General features: G+C 35.6%; 3 protein-coding genes across 3 annotated transcripts in view; 1 reads left to right on the top strand and 2 right to left on the bottom strand.

Moving 5' to 3' along the window:
* Window positions 1–18,969, top strand: part of cyp2n13 (cytochrome P450, family 2, subfamily N, polypeptide 13) — a 68,936-nt gene that overhangs the window by 23,219 nt on the left and 26,748 nt on the right. The gene's annotated exons all lie outside the window — the stretch shown is intronic.
* On the bottom strand, window positions 945–10,850 carry LOC141348759 (cytochrome P450 2J2-like). Its single transcript, XM_073853038.1, has 10 exons — window positions 10,644–10,850; window positions 6,588–6,750; window positions 6,228–6,377; window positions 4,356–4,516; window positions 4,027–4,203; window positions 3,895–3,931; window positions 3,405–3,410; window positions 3,273–3,371; window positions 2,490–2,674; window positions 945–2,403 (listed from the first exon to the last, which is right to left on the bottom strand). Exons 1-10 carry the CDS (start codon window positions 10,824–10,826, stop codon window positions 2,218–2,220), a joined length of 1,347 nt encoding a protein of 448 aa, XP_073709139.1. The 5' UTR covers window positions 10,827–10,850; the 3' UTR covers window positions 945–2,217.
* On the bottom strand, window positions 11,610–16,869 carry LOC141348752 (cytochrome P450 2J2-like). The gene is made up of 9 exons (XM_073853032.1): window positions 16,625–16,869; window positions 16,314–16,476; window positions 16,048–16,197; window positions 15,785–15,942; window positions 15,510–15,686; window positions 15,266–15,407; window positions 15,001–15,188; window positions 14,696–14,837; window positions 11,610–12,318 (listed from the first exon to the last, which is right to left on the bottom strand). The coding sequence occupies exons 1-9, from the start codon at window positions 16,805–16,807 to the stop codon at window positions 12,143–12,145; spliced, it is 1,479 nt and encodes a 492-aa protein (XP_073709133.1). The 5' UTR covers window positions 16,808–16,869; the 3' UTR covers window positions 11,610–12,142.

Raw genomic sequence — 18,969 nt, 5'->3', positions numbered from 1 at the left:
CAGCATGAGTAAGACAAGCAGTCTTGCAGGTTCATTTTAACCACGCTTGACATTTGCCATAGTGTTAATGATTGAATCCTCCCTACTTTCGCACATTCATCCAGTGCTATATTTGCTCTTTGGTTTGCAGTGTAAATAGAGAACAAAAATGTCAGTCCAAAACACACTAAGGTTTTGACTGCGGTCCTGTTCATACTGTAGGTTTTGAAGGTCATGTTCGTTGAAAGATACTCTATAATGGTGAATTAATAGTGTACTGCTTTACTCAGTTCAGAAACCTGTTTATTTGAATATTAGACAGGAATAGTATAACCTGATATGTCAAAAACTCTTTCATTGCAAAGATGGGGCAGTACCCAAAGGCATAAAATACATTTTTGTACTACATTTACCCAATAATGGTACATATTAGTACCTTAAAAGTACATATAAAAGCTTTAAAAGTACATATTAATACCTAGAGTGTATATTAATGCCTTTTAAAGGGTACCGCCCTGTTTGTACTCTTTTTCTGAGAGAAGATTAAATTCATGTTTATAGCTTTAAATCAATCAAAGTGCACTAATGGTCACTTAGGGAAGGGTTACATGTCTGAGATTAAATTGCAAAATCACAAAGGTGCATGACTTAATTCTTCAATACAGATAGACAGGGTAAAGGTGGATAATAAAATGATAGAAACACAGCAGTGTGTACCTGGTATTTCAACATTATGAGGACCAAATGTAGTAGTAATAGTACATTCTGACCTTCTGGGTCCCCATAAGAAAACAAGTTTATAAATCATACGGAATGAAGTGTTTTGGAAAAAAACATTATGCCTGTAGAATGTCCCCACAAATAAATGGAAACCATAGATAAAGTTGAGGTCCAAAGTTTACATACACCTTGCAGAATCTGCAAAATGTTAATTATTTGAACAAAATAAGAAGGATTATACAAAATGCATGTTATTTTTTATTTGGTATTGACCTGAATAAGATATTTCGCATAAAAGATGTTTACATAAATGCTCACTGATGCTCCAGAAGGAAAACGCTGCAATAAGAGCCAGGGGTGTAAACTTTTGAACAGAATGAAAATGTGTACATTTTTCTTTTTTTTTTCTTTTTTTCTTTTTTTTTTTATGTTATTTTGAACTGCCCTTTAGATGCTACATAAAATACTTACATGTTTCCCAATGGACAAAATAAGTTAAATTTACCCTAAATTACAAAAGTTTTCACCCCTGGCTCTTAATGCATTGTGTTTCCTTCTGGTGCATCAGTGAGCATTTAATAATTGTCTGTAATAGTTGCATATGAGTCCTTCAGTTGTTCTCAGTATGAAAAGATGGATCTCAAAATCATACAGTTATTGTTAGAAAGGGTTCAAATACACAAAAAGGCAGAAAAACCAAAGAATTTGTGGGACCTGAAGGACTTTTCTAAAGAACAGCAGGCAGTTTAACTGTTCAGGACAAATAAGCGACTCATGAACCTCTATCACTAAACTAAAAACACAGCTGTTGATCATTCAGGTAACAATGCAGTATTAAGAGTCAAGTGTATTTAAACTTTGAATAGGGTCATTTTTTATAAATTAAACTATTATTTTCTCATGTAATAATGCATAAAGAACTAAACAGAGGTTCTAAAAAGGTTCCCACATTGAACAGATTCTTTCCATGTGTAGACTGGAGGCAATTGTTTAAGGCCAGAGCACATTTCCTGTTTTTATACTACTGATTATAATCTATGTAATGGTGGGACATTAGGGCAGAATACTAAAAAAAGGCTAAATGTACACTTTAAATGACTTAACATATGTGACCCTGGACCACAAAACCAGTCACAAGTAGCACAGGTATATTTGTAGCAATAGCCAACAATACATTGTATTGTAAACTTAATTTGAACAACTATAAAGGTCGATTTTCTCAATATTTAGATTTTTTGCACCCTTGCATTACAGATTTTCAAATAGTATCTCTGCCAAATATTGTCATACATCATGGAAAAGTTTATCTATTCAGCTTTCTGATGGTGCCAAAAACTAAATAAAAAAAATTACCCTTATGACTGTTTTTGTGCTCCAGGATCACATATGTATTAGTTTGCATATAAAAAAGTGTAACTGCTTTTTACCTGTCAATAGATCACAGTTGTATTACCAGGCTGAATTACATATTTTGCAGTCATATGTTTCACGTTTAAAAGGTTTTAAAGGTTTAAAGGTTTAAAATTGACTTAGGAACATCAGAAATAAGCAATGAGTGAAACCTGCTGAGAAGGCGAAGAAGGCATTTCTCCTGCAGAACTTGCCCTCAGAGTCTAGAAAGTGTCCGGGGTTAAAGGTGTCTGGTGTTTCCCATTCATGTTTGTCATACAGCACTGATGTCAGATTAGTGATCATCACAGTCCCCTTAATTCAGCACAAAAATAATTGATTATTTAAAACGCATAATAAATGTTAAAACATTAAAAAATAACACAATGTTCTTATTTCACCTTTGGTATAAAATAGCCTCCCAGAGTGGTGTCCTTTCTCGCAGTTCTAGCCATATTCAGAGGCACAAGGTTTGCTTTTCTGAGAACCTCATGGAAGAAAGCGTTGGTGTAATGCATGTTTGCCCTATCGGACATAGTAGGTGGACAGGAGCCAATCACCTGGTCAATCTCTGCTCGGACCTTCTCTAGATAAGGAAACATTTTGAGAACATTGTTGAGATGCAACAACACACAATACAGCTGTTTTGTCCGTATAAAGGTAGTTCACCCAAAAATTCTGTCAATAATTCTGTCATTAAAGTTGTTCGAAACCCATAAGACATTAGTTTATCTTTGGAACACAAATTAAGATATTTTTGATGAAATCCGAGAGCTTTCTGACCCGGCATTGACAGCAACGCAACTGACATGTTCAAGGCCAAAAAAGATAGTAAGGACATTGTTACTACCATCGTGTCACAGCGGAGACTGACACTGAAGAAAAGACATTGTTAAATAAAGTTGTTGTTTTTGTTTTCTTTCTGCACAAAAAGGATTCTCGTAGCTTCATAACATTACGGTTTAACACTGATGTCACATGAACTATTTTAACAATGTCCTTTCTACCTTTCAGGGCCTTGATCGTGTCAGTTGCGTTGCTATCTATGCAGGGTCAGAAAGCTCTCGGATTTCATCAAAAATATCTTCATTTGTGTTTTGAAGATGAACGAAGGTCTTACAGGTTTGGAACAACTTGAGTGTGAGTAATTAATGATAGAATTTAAATACATAATATTTTTGTACCTTGAATATCAGGGTACTTGATCATGTAAAGCAGAGCCCATCGGAGTGTGTTGGTCGTTGTTTCAGTTCCGCCCTCGAACAAGTCTACCGTGCACCACACTAGTGATGGGAAGTTCGGATCATTTTACAGACTCAGATCTTTGAGTCTCGTTCAGCAAAATAAACAAATCTTTTTTCGAGTCATTTCGTTCATTTTACCAAAATATAATTAAAAAGCTACGTGTTACTTCCATAACACATGTACTGCTTGTACAAACGTTGATTACACTACAAACAAGACAAAACTATAATACTATTAGAAAAAGAAAAGTTTAATTCATTGTTTACCTGGGTCTTCAGTCTATGATTAGCTCCCTCACCTCTATCTGTACAGGTTTGAGTCGTTCGTTCATCACGTAACAGCCCCATACGCTTTACCTATGCTGCCTGAGCCGGAAACAGAATTGATTAGTTCATTTCTCGAGTCTTCGGGTTTGAGTCGTTCGTTCATTGTTGCGCAATTGCGCATGCGCGACTGAACGAATCACTCCCCGAGACGACTCGTTCTTCCCAAGTCACATTAAAGATTCGTTCAAACTGAACGAATCGTTCAAGAACGACCCATCACTACACCACACCAGACTGTCAATTGTAAACCCTGCCTCGGTGTCATTCTTCCTCTAAGGCCCAAAATGAAACACAAGGACGTAATAAGTAGCAGTATATTACATCACCTGTTATTGATCCAGAACTTAAAATGATGACCATGTTTTACCTTCTCTGTTTCTGCCAGGTAGGCATCAATATAATCTCTAGGATTGTTGCTGTCCCAGTCTTGTCTGTGTTGCTCAACCTTTTCTTCTAGGAAGTTTGCTAACTTTTTGTAGTTTGAGATTATTGTCTGATGAGGTCCTGGCAACCATTTCATTACACCTGGGTAGGCATCATACAGCTAAAAAAAAAAAAAGATAATGTTTTGATCATTTGTACACCTATATTTTAACACAGTCTTTCCCTAAACACAAGTGTTATAATATGTGAAAGAATTAAGTGCTCTTTTAAATGCATACCGTATCAAAACGTTTTATTTTCAATGGACGCTACCTGGTTCCACACAGATCCGGTAAGAAACACTGACTCTGCGCTCATTTGTAGACGCTTCTGGAAATCAACATTATCATACTCATATCGATGGCCGAACACCAGGCTACCAATTACATTAGCCACTGCGTTGTTGATTTTCACCAGAGGGTTGAATGGGCCGCCTGTGTGACAAGATGGAGGCAATGACAGAATGAATGTATGTTTACTGAATATTTTGATGTTAGACACTTAAAGAGCAGGTCATATGGGTTTTTGAAAAATCTCTTTTTTGCAGTTTGTAACATAGCTATCCTTCAATGTAAACAGTCTGCAAAGTTAATTTTAAGAAGATGCTGTGTTCTGCAATGTAAAAGCAAGTTTGTTTTGTTTTTATTGCTGAACAACTCAACTGCAGCTATACAACTCAAAACTGTCATTTTACAAGGACTGCTTCTCTAATCTTTACTTTCATCTTCTTTGGCCTTTAACAAGCATCTTCGAACCACAACCTGTAAGTACGATTGATATGTTATGTGTACATTTTCAAGTGAGTGCTCAAAATATCTATTTTTTGTGCTAATATGTGATGAATACCTAGTGCAGCTTTAGGTTTCCAGGTAAACCCCAACATTACTGTCTTACTGAAATAGTTCTGATAATTCGTTGTGAACCCATTACTAGAATGTGTCGATTAATGTAGACTGTCGTTGTTCTAATTATTTCGTTTAATAATAAAGAATGTAACTTAGACTTGTTTTGGTTCACACATAGCGTTGTTTCGTCAGTTAGTCATGTTAGAATTTGGCTAACGTATCCACCATTATTGTTCTGTTATACGTTCACAGTTTAGCAGCTAAACGTTTAGCTGTGGGCGTGATTCCCTTGCGTAAGTGTTAAACTATTTTTTTAAAGTCATTATTTTAAGAACGGATTGGAGCACTATATTATTGTTTTCTGTAAAGGTGCATCAGGGTTGCCAGATTTCACAACAAAAACCCACCCAATTGCTACTCAATATCATTTTTAATGTCCCCCGTTAAAAATCACATTCCAAGGTGTAAAATACATGCTTTTTATATGGGTTCCCCCGGTAAATTCACATTCCAGGGGCTAAATGTTACATTATTGGGGTCGCTTCAACCCGCAGACATCAAAAACAACCATGGACTTGGCAACACAGATGGTAGCGCTCGCTAACTTGCTCAAGTACGCCTCTCTGTGCCAATCACAAGATGCTGACCAATCAGAAAAGAGTAGGCTTATGGAAGAGAGGGGTTTACAGACATTATGCTCAAAGTTGCTTCAAATTAATCGTTTTGAAATCATTGACAAATGACTCTACGCATCAGTGTTTATTCTGAGAAAGTTTTCTGACCTTAGATATGTTTATACCTGTTGTAGGGAACTCCAACACATTAGAACACATTAAAAAATCATATGACCTGCTCTTTAAAAATAAAGGTTTCAAATGGGTGTTTCATGGGTGCCTTAGAAGAATCATTTTGGGTTCCACAAAGAACCTTGGAGTAAACAGTTTTAAAAAAACAAATGTTTTTATTAGTTTGAAGTCCATGTAAAGGGAAATCAGTCTCTAAACACATTATAAATGTTATAAATGTATTGCTGAAAACATGTTACATAAAGTGTGAACTATCTATGTAGTACTGAATTTTGGAGTTACAACATTAAACAGCTTTTCAACATTTTCGCATTCAGTATTTTTTAGGCATTTTCTATGATGTGACAAACCCACACATATTTAATATTGCTTTACACAGACTTTAAAGTACATTTCAATAATCTAAAGAACCGTTTTCCAATATAAAAAAAAACTTTTGTGCATTGGAAGGGATGTTAAAGGTTCCTCATGGAAAATTGTAGATGGGTTCTTACCCTGCTCTTCTTTAAAGGCTCCACAGAGGAAGTAGGACTCTCGTTGTATATGTTCTTCTAGAGTCTTCCGCCCTTCTCCAAAGTTCTTCAGGTGACTCATGGAAAACTGCTGTTGTTTCCTCCATGAATAGCCATTGTTAAATGACAACCCTTTCTCAGTTAGGGGTCGGCATCAAAGACAATGGAAGAAAATTGTGTTTAGACCTGCTGTACAGTCAAGAATGTCTTTCTATACTCCAGATTATTAGCATCAATAATTTTTAAGCAAGAAGAACACTTTGCTTATCTGCAATAAAACTGTACACGTTTATAGCAGTAATCACCAATTATCCTGCTACTGTCACTCCATATATTACTTACCTCTGCCTTTATAAAGTGTGTCAAATAAAGGTGAAACAGGGCGGTCAGTGAAAGTTTCCCCTTGAGTGATCAAAACATCTTTCACCATTTTAAACCCAGACACATGCACTATTTTATCACTTCCATTTCTGACACTGAAGATGTTGCCATACTTCTCAATCAGCTGAAAAATAAAATTAAATAAAAAACTAAATTACTAATCAAGTAGTACATGTGAAGAAAATAACATTCTGCATTAGGGTTAGGGTTAGGGTTAAATTTTTTTCAGATGTTCTCAGTAATTAAAGTGTTTAGAAACAAGTTATTTGCATTTATTTGGAGTTTTTGTAAATAATTATCTTATTTTTGTTCTAATATTTCAGTTACCTTTTTAAATGTACAGGTCCTTCTCAAAAAATTAGCATATTGTGATAAAGTTCATTATTTTCTGTAATGTACTGATAAACATTAGACTTTCATATATTTTAGATTCATTACACACAACTGAAGTAGTTCAAGCCTTTTATTGTTTTAATATTGATGATTTTGGCATACAGCTCATGAAAACCCCAAATTCCTATCTCAAAAAATTAGCATATTTCATCCGACCAATAAAAGAAAAGTGTTTTTAATGCAAAAAAGTCAACCTTCAAATAATTATGTTCAGTTATGCACTCAATACTTGGTCGGGAATCCTTTTGCAGAAATGACTGCTTCAGTGCGGCGTGGCATGGAGGCAATCAGCCTGTGGCACTGCTGAGGTGTTATGGAGGCCCAGGATGCTTCGATAGCGGCCTTAAGCTCATCCAGAGTGTTGGGTCTTGCGTCTCTCAACTTTCTCTTCACAATATCCCACAGATTCTCTATGGGGTTCAGGTCAGGAGAGTTGGCAGGCCAATTGAGCACAGTAATACCATGGTCAGTAAACCATTTACCAGTGGTTTTGGCACTGTGAGCAGGTGCCAGGTCATGCTGAAAAATGAAATCTTCATCTCCATAAAGCTTTTCAGCAGATGGAAGCATGAAGTGCTCCAAAATCTCCTGATAGCTAGCTGCATTGACCCTGCCCTTGATAAAACACAGTGGACCAACACCAGCAGCTGACATGGCACCCCAGACCATCACTGACTGTGGCTACTTGACACTGGACTTCAGGCATTTTGGCATTTCCCTCTCCCCAGTCTTCCTCCAGACTCTGGCACCTTGATTTCCGAATGACATGCAAAATTTGCTTTCATCCGAAAAAAGTACTTTGGACCACTGAGCAACAGTCCAGTGCTGCTTCTCTGTAGCCCAGGTCAGGCGCTTCTGCCGCTGTTTCTGTGGCTTGACCTGGGGAATGCGGCACCTGTAGCCCATTTCCTGTACACGGTGGCTCTGGATGTTTCTACTCCAGACTCAGTCCACTGCTTCCGCAGGTCCCCCAAGGTCTGGAATTGGTCCTTCTCCACAATCTTCCTCAGGGTCCGGTCACCTCTTCTCGTTGTGCAGCGTTTTCTGACACACTTTTTCCTTCCCACAGACTTCCCACTGAGGTGCCTTGATACAGCACTCTGGGAACAGCCTATTCGTTCAGAAATTTCTTTCTTGCTTGAGGGTGTCAATGATGGCCTTCTGGACAGCAGTCAGGTCGGCAGTCTTACCCATGATTGTGGTTTTGAGTAATGAACCAGGCTGGGAGTTTTTAAAAGCCTCAGGAATCTTTTGCAGGTGTTTAGAGTTAATTAGTTGATTCAGATGATTAGGTTAATAGCTCGTTTAGAGAACCTTTTCATGATATGCTAATTTTTTGAGATAGGAATTTTAGGTTTTCATGAGCTGTATGTCAAAATCATCAATATTAAAACAATAAAAGGCTTGAACTACTTCAGTTGTGTGTAATGAATCTAAAATATATGAAAGTCTAATGTTTATCAGTACATTATAGAAAATACTTTATCACAATATGCTAATTTTTTGAGAAGGACCTGTACACTGTAAAAAAAAATATTAGTTTGAGTCAACTTGTGTTACCCTGCTGCCTTAGATATTTGAGTTGATTCAACTTAAAATTTAAGTTGTCACAACTTAGCATTTCAAGTTGAAAAACTTATTTTAAGTTGACTAAACTTAAAATTTTTAAACAGCTAGGTAACAAATTATTTTAAGTTGACTCAACAAAATGTTTTTTACAGTTTAGTTAGCAGACTTATTTTTCCTGTAAATTGCATAAAACTGATAAAAAAATATAGTAAAAATATCATTTGCTTAAGCATACTCTAGCGGTAATTCATGTTTCAACCACAGAAAAGAGATATATTATTTTTAAATTAATACAGTTATTGTTATTATTGGTCACACTGCATGATGAATGGTCGCTCTAAATGACACATAGACCTTATATCATTAAAAATCTATTTAAAGAGATGTGTGACCCCTTAACCGAGAGTTTGATTAACAGGCGATCTGAGAAATCATAACACCAAATAAGCCATTTTGTCTGACAAAGATTAACGTTGGTGAACTTGAACTTGAAAAATTTTGTGTATTCTCTTCACTGTTGAAACAAGATACCTTCTGATGTTCAGTCATGTTTATTTCATGCTATAACTAGTAAAGATGAAGAAATGATCAGTTCATGTGCTGCTTGAACTATGGTGCTACAGCAATCTGTCAGGACACATTAAAAGAACCACAAAACAGTATTTGTTTGAATTTCTTTAAAAAAAAAAGACAAAATTTGAGACTTTGTTTCATACCATACCATATTGTAACCTACTCTGTCTTGTATGTCGGGTTGTTGTCAGTGTCCTATTTGCTCTGTGATGTATTTTTCACTGAAAGAAAACATGATGTGTGGCATAAAACTGCCGTGGTTTATTGGACGTAGCAACTGTAACTAAGGGGGTGGGTCTTTGTGAAGGGTCAATTTAGAGATTGCTGGCTCAAGTTCTGAGATGACAGCATAAACATCTTTCTTATAGTAGAAAATGACATCTTGAGTTTGGGCTTGAATGCAGGGTCAGAATTAACTTGTTGTCTATGGCGAGCATTTATTTTACTTTGCTTCGCAGTGGAATCTGGTAAAATAGATAGTGTTTTTCAATAAATACTACATAGATAGTTATTAATAAATAATAAATTACTAATGAATGCAGATTAACCAAACTAAAATTACATGATTTTTTTTTTTATAATTTATTTCTGATATTGTACATAGATTAAACATAAACTGTCTGAAATGACCCAAATTGCATAAAAATCTATTCCAAATTATACTAAAACAAAGTATTTTATATATATATATAAACCATCAATTGAATATAAAAGCACAAAAACTGCCAATCTGGGACATATATCTATAATGGACACACTCTGCAGTGGTCGCACCACATGATATTTTAAATTCAGTCAAAATTTACAAGCACAAAATTGGCCACCTAAACAACACAAGCTTGCTTCCCACAAAAGCTCACTATGAAATTTAGAATAAAAATAAATACTTTTAGAAACTTAATATTCATTGTTTGTTTGAGGTCATACCACAAGACATCCAAATGTGGTACTACAAGCCGTTAATTTTATTTTTTTTCTTCTGGACTTGAGAGTTACAAACCTGCTGATGCTGAAGTCCTATTTTTGAATAGATTTCAACATAAAAGACCCAAAATGGTAGTTTCTTAATGGTCGCACCACATGAAAATGGAAATATAAATACAATTGCTTTGCAATTTTATACAGGGTTACAAAACACTTTGGAAATCATGCCAAACAGTGCAGAAAATGAATCTGAATAAATTTTGTGTAATTTCAAAGATGTTTTCAAAACAACAGTTATGGCCGGACGGTTGCACCACATACTATTTTGACACTTTGAATAAAAGAAAAATGACAAATTACCTTTTTTTTTATCTTTTTTGAAAAGTTAAAGTGGGTCCATACATGGAAGAGGTATTTTTTTGTGCGTTTAAACCATTTTTTAACTGGAAAAATGCAGTCAGACTGAAAATGTAGGCGTCACATCATTGACCCATATATTACATTAGCTCTTTATGTTATATTATTATTTTTGTTGTAATAAATTCATGAGTGCCTCACCTGGTCCACAGTTTTAAAGTTAACATCAGTGAAGACATTTCCTAAGATGGGTAGCGGCCAGGGTCCTGGTGGAAAATTTGCTGGATTTTTATGTCTGATCAAATCAATAAGCAGCAGCAGTAAACAAATCAAAAACAAGCAACTTTTAAAATCCAGCCACTCATACAAGGAATATAAAATCATGGCTGAGTCTATGGGCAACCGGCTCTTCTGAAGTAAACCAGGCTGTTGTGAACAGGGGGTGTGTGTGTTAGAGAGTTCATGTGCATTGTTTATCTGAAAAGAGAGAGCTGCTGTGAATCTAAGGAGCAAGGGGCCCAAAGAGCAGTGTGGAAGCCATTATGTAACCCTGTTACGTAATCAATGTTTATAGTTCATGCTACAGTTTCCAACAAAAACAGAGCCCCAATTCAACCTCTTTGTGAACCCTCTACATTCCAAAAGAGCCTCTTCCAGGAACAAGTCATAAGTAATGACTGAATTACACAGTTGAACGGCATGAGAGAGAAAGAGCGATAAGCCATATGCACGCATGCAGACTGTAGATAAGAACATCTGTGCAGTCGTGACAATGCTAAAGTGTTTTAGTTGGACAACATCTTTCTTAATGCAAAACAGCCCTTAACACAGCAGCTAAAACATACTATTAATGTGTGTAATGTACTATATGGGTATTTGCTTCTACAGGGCCTTTGTTCCTGAATGAATAAATAGTCGAGAGGGTTAAATAAGACACCCTTGTTTTGCTCTTTTCCTCCGATTCTCTATAGAGATGCTGTGAAATGTATTACAGGCCTAATATGTGCTGCTCCATTTTCTGTCTGAGAGGTTTGTAAGTGTATCTTTATCACACTTATTAACACTGTACAATTAATACACTAAAGATTTCTACTTTAACATCTTTAATTATTTGTGAAATGTAGACATTTTTGAATGGAACGTTATTTTTACACCTTTTTATTACAAAAAAGTAGTAAAGGTTGGCTGAACAAACAAACTCTTTACAAAGCGACAAATTAATGTAGAGGGACATTTGTTCTACAAGCTTAAACACTGAATCTAAAAAGGGAGTTTGTCCTTGGTATGTGTAGCCTGGACAGTGTTTGAGGCTAAAAGGGGAAGAGGCCTTTCATTGTTCTGGGGCCCCCTAACATTACCCCATACCCCAGCTGTTGTTTAGCAATGAGTCTGTGACTGTGAAGCATTCCTTTACTGTGTTATAGTTAAAGTATCTCAAAGAATCAATCTTTTTTAATATGAAACAAATGTTTAACCCCAGTGCAATTTATTTACATGACAAATATATGTAAATCATTTAGTACATGTGTTAATACATGTACATTTCATACATCAAACTCATCAATATGTGTATTGATACATTTACATGTATACATTAAAATCAAGTTTAGAACATTTTGGAAATAAACATAAAAGATAATCAATCAGAAGCACATATCAGAAAACATACTTTATGTTGAATCTTGCTGACTTGTTTTGTTCTAACGTGAGGACACACACATACGGTATGGAGCAGGAGCATATGTGAACCATATCTCGCCCTCCAAACTGAGTTCCTCTCCTGGACATTTGGAGATGGTGAATTGCTGCAGCATGGAGGTGAAGAACAGGAAGAGCACCTGACGAGCCAGCTGCTCTCCCAAACACGCTCGCTTACCTGTGAACAGATGCCAGAATGCAGTGTTAAACATCACATTGTGGCTTTGACAGGAAGAAACTTGGCAAGTAAATAACTAGAATTATGATGACATTATACTAGCCTGTAGGTAAGTTTTCAGCTGTTTTCAAAGTAATAGTGATGTTTTTTAATTTGCCCGATTACTGCCACACCTGTTTGCAATCAAGAAATCACATAAATAGGATCTGCCTGACAAAGTGAAGTAGACCAAAAGATCCTCAAAAGCTACACATCATGTTGAGATCCAAAGAAATTCAGGAACAAATGAGAAAGAAAGTAATTGAGATCTATCAGTCTGGAAAAGGTTATGAAGCCATTTCTAAAGCTTTGCAAGCCACAGTGAGAGCCATTTTCCACAAAAGGCAAAAAAATGGAACAGTGGTGAACCTTCCCAGGAGTGTCCGGCTGATCAAAATTACCCCAAGAGTGCAGCGATGACTCATCCAAGAGGTCACAAAAGACCCCACAACAACATCTAAAGAATTGTAGGCCACTCTTGCCTCAGTTAATGTCAGTGTTCATGACTCCACCATAAGAAAGATGCAAAGGCAAAAATGGCCTGAACGGCAGAGCTCCAAGACGAAAACCTTTGCTGAGCAAAAAGAACATAAAGGCTCGTCTCAGTTTTGCCAGAACACATCTTGATGATCCCCAAGATTTTTAGGAGAATACTCTGTGGACTGACGAGACAAAAGTTGAACTTTTTGGAAGGTGTGTGTCCCATTACAACTGGTGTAAAAGTAACACAGCATTTCAGAAAAAGAACATCATACCAACAGTAAAATATGGTGGTGTAGTGTGATGGTCTGGGGCTGTTTTGCTGCTTCTGGACCTGGAAGACTTGCTGTGATAAATGGAACCATGAATTCTGCTGTCTACCAAAAAATCCTGAAGGACAATGTCCGGCCATCTGTTTGTGACCTCAAGCTGAAGCGAACTTGGGTTCTGCAGCAGGACAATAATCCAAAAAACACCAGCAAATCCACCTCTGAATGGCTGAAAAAAAAAAAAAAATGAAGACTTTGGAGTGGCCTAGTCAAAGTCCTGACCTGAATCCTATTGAGATGCTGTGGCATGACCTTAAAAAGGCGGTTCATGCTCGAAAACCCTCCAATGTGGCTGAATTACAACAATTCTGCCAAGATGAGTGGGCCAAAATTCCTGCACAGCGCTGTAACAGACTCATTGCAAGTTATCGCAAACGCTTGATTGCAGTTGTTGCTGCTAAGGGTGGCCCAACCAGTTAATAAGTTTAGGGGACAAACACTTTTTCACACAGGGCCATGTGGGTTTGGATTTTGTTTTCCCTTCATAATAAAAAACTTCCTTCAAAAACTGCATATTTTGTTTACTTGTGTTATCTTTGATTACTATTTAAATTTGTTTGATGATCTGAAACATCAAAGTGTGACAAACATGCAAAAAAAATAAAAAATCAGTTACGTCACTTGCAGCTGTGCGCTGTATCAGGCCATTTTGGCAAGAATTGTGATGCCTTTGGTGCAATAACTGCAGCTGATTATCAATGGACTTTGCTGCAGGACAATCATCCCAAAGTATACATCCAAATCTAATTATGGTTGGTTCAGGGATCAGTCATAGAATGTTCTTAAGTGGCCTGTTCAGTCTACAGATTTAATTCTCATTGAAAATATTTGGTTGAATTTGAAGAAAGCAAAGCTTTTCAGGTGAGGAATGGGCCAAGAATGCAGTGGAGTAGTGACAGAAGCTTCTAACCACTTGCAAGCAGCGTTTATTGGTGATTTTAAAGAATAAAAGATTCTACATCAAATTTTACTTTTGGGGGTTGAATAAATTTAAACATTAATGTCTAGAGCCAATTAGATTTTTATTATTATTATTATTCATCCACTTTAAAAGTGCCATAGAATACATTGATACAATATTTTAAATTGTTCTATCATATCTACATACAGTCCGAAAGCCCGAAATTATTCATACCCCTGGCAAATTCTGACTTACAGTAAAGTTACTTTTATTCAACCAGCAAGTTTTTTTTAAATTAGAAATGACACAGATGTTTCCCAGAATATAATAAGACGATGTACAAGTGGCATCATTGTGGAAAAAATTATTAATCATCTTTTATTTAAATCTGAACAAAAATGCATGTCCAAAATTATTCACACCCCTCTTAATAATCAATAGAAAAGCCTTTATTGGCTATTACAGCGAATCAAACACTTCCTATAATTGCTGATCAGCTTTTTTTCTAGTGTACTGATGCCTTTGTTGAATTGTTTTGACAAAATTTTGTTCTCTGCAGCAAAATGTCTTGCAGGTCAAGGGGGTTGAATAATTTAGATTGCAACTGTAAATGTTTATAAAATATTACCTGCTGAAAAAACCAGGAATGCTTCTCTCTTCTGAAACTGGCCATTTTCATCTAGAAAGTGTCGTGGGTTAAAGGTGTCTGGTGTCTCCCATTCATTTGGATCATGCAAGACTGAAGACAGGTTTGTTGAAACAGCAGTGCCCTAAAAAGAGAGAATAAAATCTACTAACTCGTGTAGCAACCAACTATGACTGATTGACTGATTAAATTTTATGCCAATATTAGATCATTGTCTATGTATTCAGTCAAGACTAGACTTGGACAAATCTTGTATAGAATACAATACAATACAATACAATACATACCTTAGGAATGAAGTATCCTCCTAGTGTTGTGTCTTTAGCAGCTTTTTTAGGGAATCCCAGTGGAACAACATCCCCAAATCTTTGTATCTCATGGATAACAGCATCAGTGTAGGGCATATTTGCTTTGTCAGATGAACAGGGTGGACGTGACTGTCCAATCACCCTGTCTATCTCTTCCTGCACCTTTTCTAAATGGGCAATACAAGTTAGACCTAATAATGTAGTGATAATATGCGTATTCTTTAAAAATTAAAACCAGACTCACTCTGTATTTCTGGATATTTGATCATAAAAAGCAGACCCCAGCGTAACGTAGTAGCAGTGGTCTCTGTCCCGGCCTCAAACATATCTAGACAAGATATCACTAACCCTTCCATGTTAAAACCAGCCTCAGGATCACTCTTTTTCTGTGAAAAAATTATTTATTTATTTATTTATTATTTATTATTAATTATTTATTTATTCAAAATTCAAATTCGCTAAGATTATTCCAATTTTATTTACTGTACCTTTTCCATCTCTGTCAGGTAGCTGTCTATAAAGTCGCGAGGGTTTGCAGGGTCCCAGTCCTCTTTGTGTTTACTGATCTCTCCCCTTAGAAAGTCTATTATAATTTTATAGTTGGAAAACATAGTCTGATGGGGGCCAGGTAAGTATTCCAAGAGCCGAGGACACACATTATACAGCTGTAAAAGATGACACAGTGGATAATGAATGCAGATTTTTTTTATTATAATTAACTCACAGGACATTAGTGTCTAAGGATGCTGTAATGAATCAGTACCTGTGTTTTAGTAGAGCCCATTAACTTAATGCATTCATTGTCAAGACGCAGGATTGTTTGGTAACATTCATCATGATAGTCAAAGCGTTGTCCAAATGTCAAACAGGCAATGTTATTTGAGACAGCACTGTTTAGGATGGTCATAGGGTTGAAAGGTCCTGTTTGGGAGAAACCATGAATGTTTTTTAAGTTTCAAACTGTTTTCATTCTTCTTTGCTCCAATGAATTCAAATTCTCCAATTAGTGAGACATTTACACCATACCCTTTTCTGCCTTAAAAGCATCACAAAGGTAGACAGACTCTTGCTGGATTTTGTGCTCAAGGCTTTTCTTTTCCTCTCCAAACATCCGCAAATGGAGGCCAGCAAACTTCCTATGTGTCCGCCACACATATCCATTACTCAGTGCTAAACCTACATAATGACATTAAGATAAAATTTGATTGTCATTAAGAAATCACCAGCACTATTAGATAATAAAATTTGTTTATTTGTATTTTAGCCATAAAGGTCATGGTCAGTGTACTTACCAATTCCCTTATAAACTTTTTGAAACATAGGGACAATTGGACGCTCAACAAAACTGTCAGTCTGAGTAATGAGGGTGTCTTTTACCATTTTATGTCCTGACACAATTACTATTTTCTCACTGCCAACTCTTAAGCTGAATATGTTCCCGTAGACTTCAGCCAACTGAAAATGAAAATATTTTATTTTGTTTATATTAGTCAGGAACATAAATAGTTTAAAAGTTTTTTAAGTCCAGTAACAGGAAAATAAATGAAACTATCTCTAAATGTTGACAGATTGACAGTAAAAAAGTACTGCAATTGGAATCTACCTTATTCATGGTCTTAAAATCCATTTGAGTGAAGACAGTACCCAAGAATGGCAGAGGCCATGGTCCTGGAGGGAAGTTGGAAGGATTCCTATTTTTGATTATATCAGCAACGAGCAGAAATACAAAAAAGAAAATGATCCAGCTTTTAAAATCAAAGCTGTCATATATCAAGTGCAGGATCATGGTGGTAGAGGTTCCCTTCGTCTTATTTGATCTCTGTGGTCTGTATTTAAGTACCTTTGTACAGGACTGGGAAATGTAAATACTGGAGGGGAGGCGTAGAGAGATTTTACATAAGACACCCCAGATTCCACTGTGGAGTACGAAACCCTATATGGAAACCCATTTATCAGTGAAAGTTTGAAGATAAGAAGTTTTTACAAACCCATAGGCAGTTCTGCCTAACATGTCTATATTTGCACTTGAGGTTTTTCAAACTATTCATAATTTCTTTCTGCAGCTTTAGTACATCTACATTTAGATGATTTGACTGTTCTTTATCGTTTTCCATACTTTCACATGCATTTAATTGAACAAACAAACTTGTTAAAAAGGGACAAATTAATGTGGACCTTACACAGAAAGGGACATTTTCCTACAAGCACACACACTAAAAAAGGGAGTGGCCCCATGGTTCTGGGGCCCCCTGTAAGTTACAAAATACTCCAGCTGTTGTCTGTGACTCTGAAACATTACTTTACTCTGTTATAGTTAATGTATATCAAAGAATCTATCTTTTTTATATGAAACCATTCTAGTTATCTATATTTTTGTATGAAACAGATATTTCATGAGACAAATTCTGAGCCCAGGTGTAATTTATTTACAAATATGATTATTTACATGTGTGTAAATCATTTAAACAGTGCACTAATACTGATATTAATACATGTACATTCAGGGACGTGCACAGACATTTTGAGGGGCAGGGGCTCAAGTGAAATAAAGGGCACTTCTCATAATTACGTTTTTTTTTTTTTTTTTTTTTACAAAAAAGTATATATATTAATGCAACACTGACTTTCTTTAAAAAAAAAAATTAAAGTTAATTTTATCTTCCTCAAACTCATGCAATTGTTTAATTTTCAAAAGATGTATGTACACATACACAATAACTGATGGTGACTGACATGGACTTAGTTTCACATTTGAGGGAGGACTGTATCACCATCATCAAATAAAACCTTCATAATCCACATTTAGATGGAGTTTGTTTTAAACCTACTACACTCTAAAAATATAATGTGGCTTAGTTAATATTAGAGAAATATTTAACTTTAATAATTAAATATTTAAATATTGAACTTAATAAAATCTCTGAAAATCTTACTTGATTGTTTAAATTAAACTTATCAAAATAATTGAGAAAAATTCAATAAAAGCCAATGTCATGTATGTATTTGTAGTTGTACGGAATACTATTTTATAAAGGTTTAGAGGAAATTAAAAAAAAGTTAAATTACTAATAAATAAAAAGTTAATTTATAAATATTGTTATTTTTAATGTTCAATGTTAACTTATTTCTACTCAGTTTTATTGATTAATGTACCAGATGCAGTTACTCAGATTTACTACATTTTTTAGAGTGTATCTAACCTCCATCTGTTTGCATCTGTAGATTTCTTCTAAATTCACCAATTTATGCTATTATATATGCTTATTACTAACTTATTTTATTACATGATGGCTTGGTTGAATCCCAATGTAGAATGCGGTCTGTTATTTCTTGATAAAAGACCGCTGTGCGGAGTATAACAGACCATTGCCATTAAAAACAGAGCGTTGCTATGGACTCACAGGATTCTAACCGTAGAGACGGAGTGTACTATTTTCTTTAGCGGAAGAAATACAATCGGGCTTAAATCAATAAACTCCCTTTTAATATTTTGTGGGTGCTGAACTCCTGAGAACTCCTGACGTGATATTTAGATATACTGTTCTTCAGTAAATATATATTTGTTTGACAGGGAAGCTGTGCGCAAACAGGAATATATATTATTTTTCAAAAAAAAAAAAAAAAAGAGAAAAAAAAGCACCCCAGAAAAAAGGGCACTTTCTCTCCAGGAATAAAAAGGGCAGGTGCTCAAGCCCCCTTTGATGTCTATGTGTGCACGTGCCTGTGTACATTTATACATCAAACTCATTTATACATGTATTGATATATTTACATTTATACATTAAAATCAAGTTTACAACAATGTTGCATTTTAAAAAATGTGGAAATGAAGCTAACATAAAAGATAATCATCCTGAAACGCATATCTGAAAACATACTTTATATCTAATCTTACTGACTTTGTTTTGTTCAAACGTAAGGACATGCACATGCGGTTGTCACGTAGAG

This window comes from Garra rufa, chromosome 13 (genome assembly GCF_049309525.1).
Source record: "Garra rufa chromosome 13, GarRuf1.0, whole genome shotgun sequence".
Classification (NCBI taxonomy): domain Eukaryota; kingdom Metazoa; phylum Chordata; class Actinopteri; order Cypriniformes; family Cyprinidae; genus Garra; species Garra rufa.
The sequence above is the reverse complement of the archived record's forward strand: the minus strand, read 5'-3'. Positions and strand labels throughout refer to the sequence as shown.

Bases quoted from the DNA above. Each gene is read 5' to 3' on its own strand.
- LOC141348759 (XM_073853038.1), bottom strand. From the start codon at position 10,826: ATGATTTTATATTCCTTGTATGAGTGGCTGGATTTTAAAAGTTGCTTG. The intron at 4,517-6,227 runs GTAAGAACCCAT...CTTGTCACACAG, and splicing joins AGCCTTTAAAGAAGAGCAGG to GCGGCCCATTCAACCCTCTG. The intron at 3,932-4,026 runs GTAAAACATGGT...TTTGGGCCTTAG, and splicing joins ACCTGGCAGAAACAGAGAAG to AGGAAGAATGACACCGAGGC.
- LOC141348752 (XM_073853032.1), bottom strand. From the start codon at position 16,807: ATGATCCTGCACTTGATATATGACAGCTTTGATTTTAAAAGCTGGATC. The intron at 16,477-16,624 runs GTAGATTCCAAT...TTTCATTTTCAG, and splicing joins ATTTTAAGACCATGAATAAG to TTGGCTGAAGTCTACGGGAA. The intron at 15,408-15,509 runs GTACAGTAAATA...ATTTTTTCACAG, and splicing joins ACCTGACAGAGATGGAAAAG to AAAAAGAGTGATCCTGAGGC.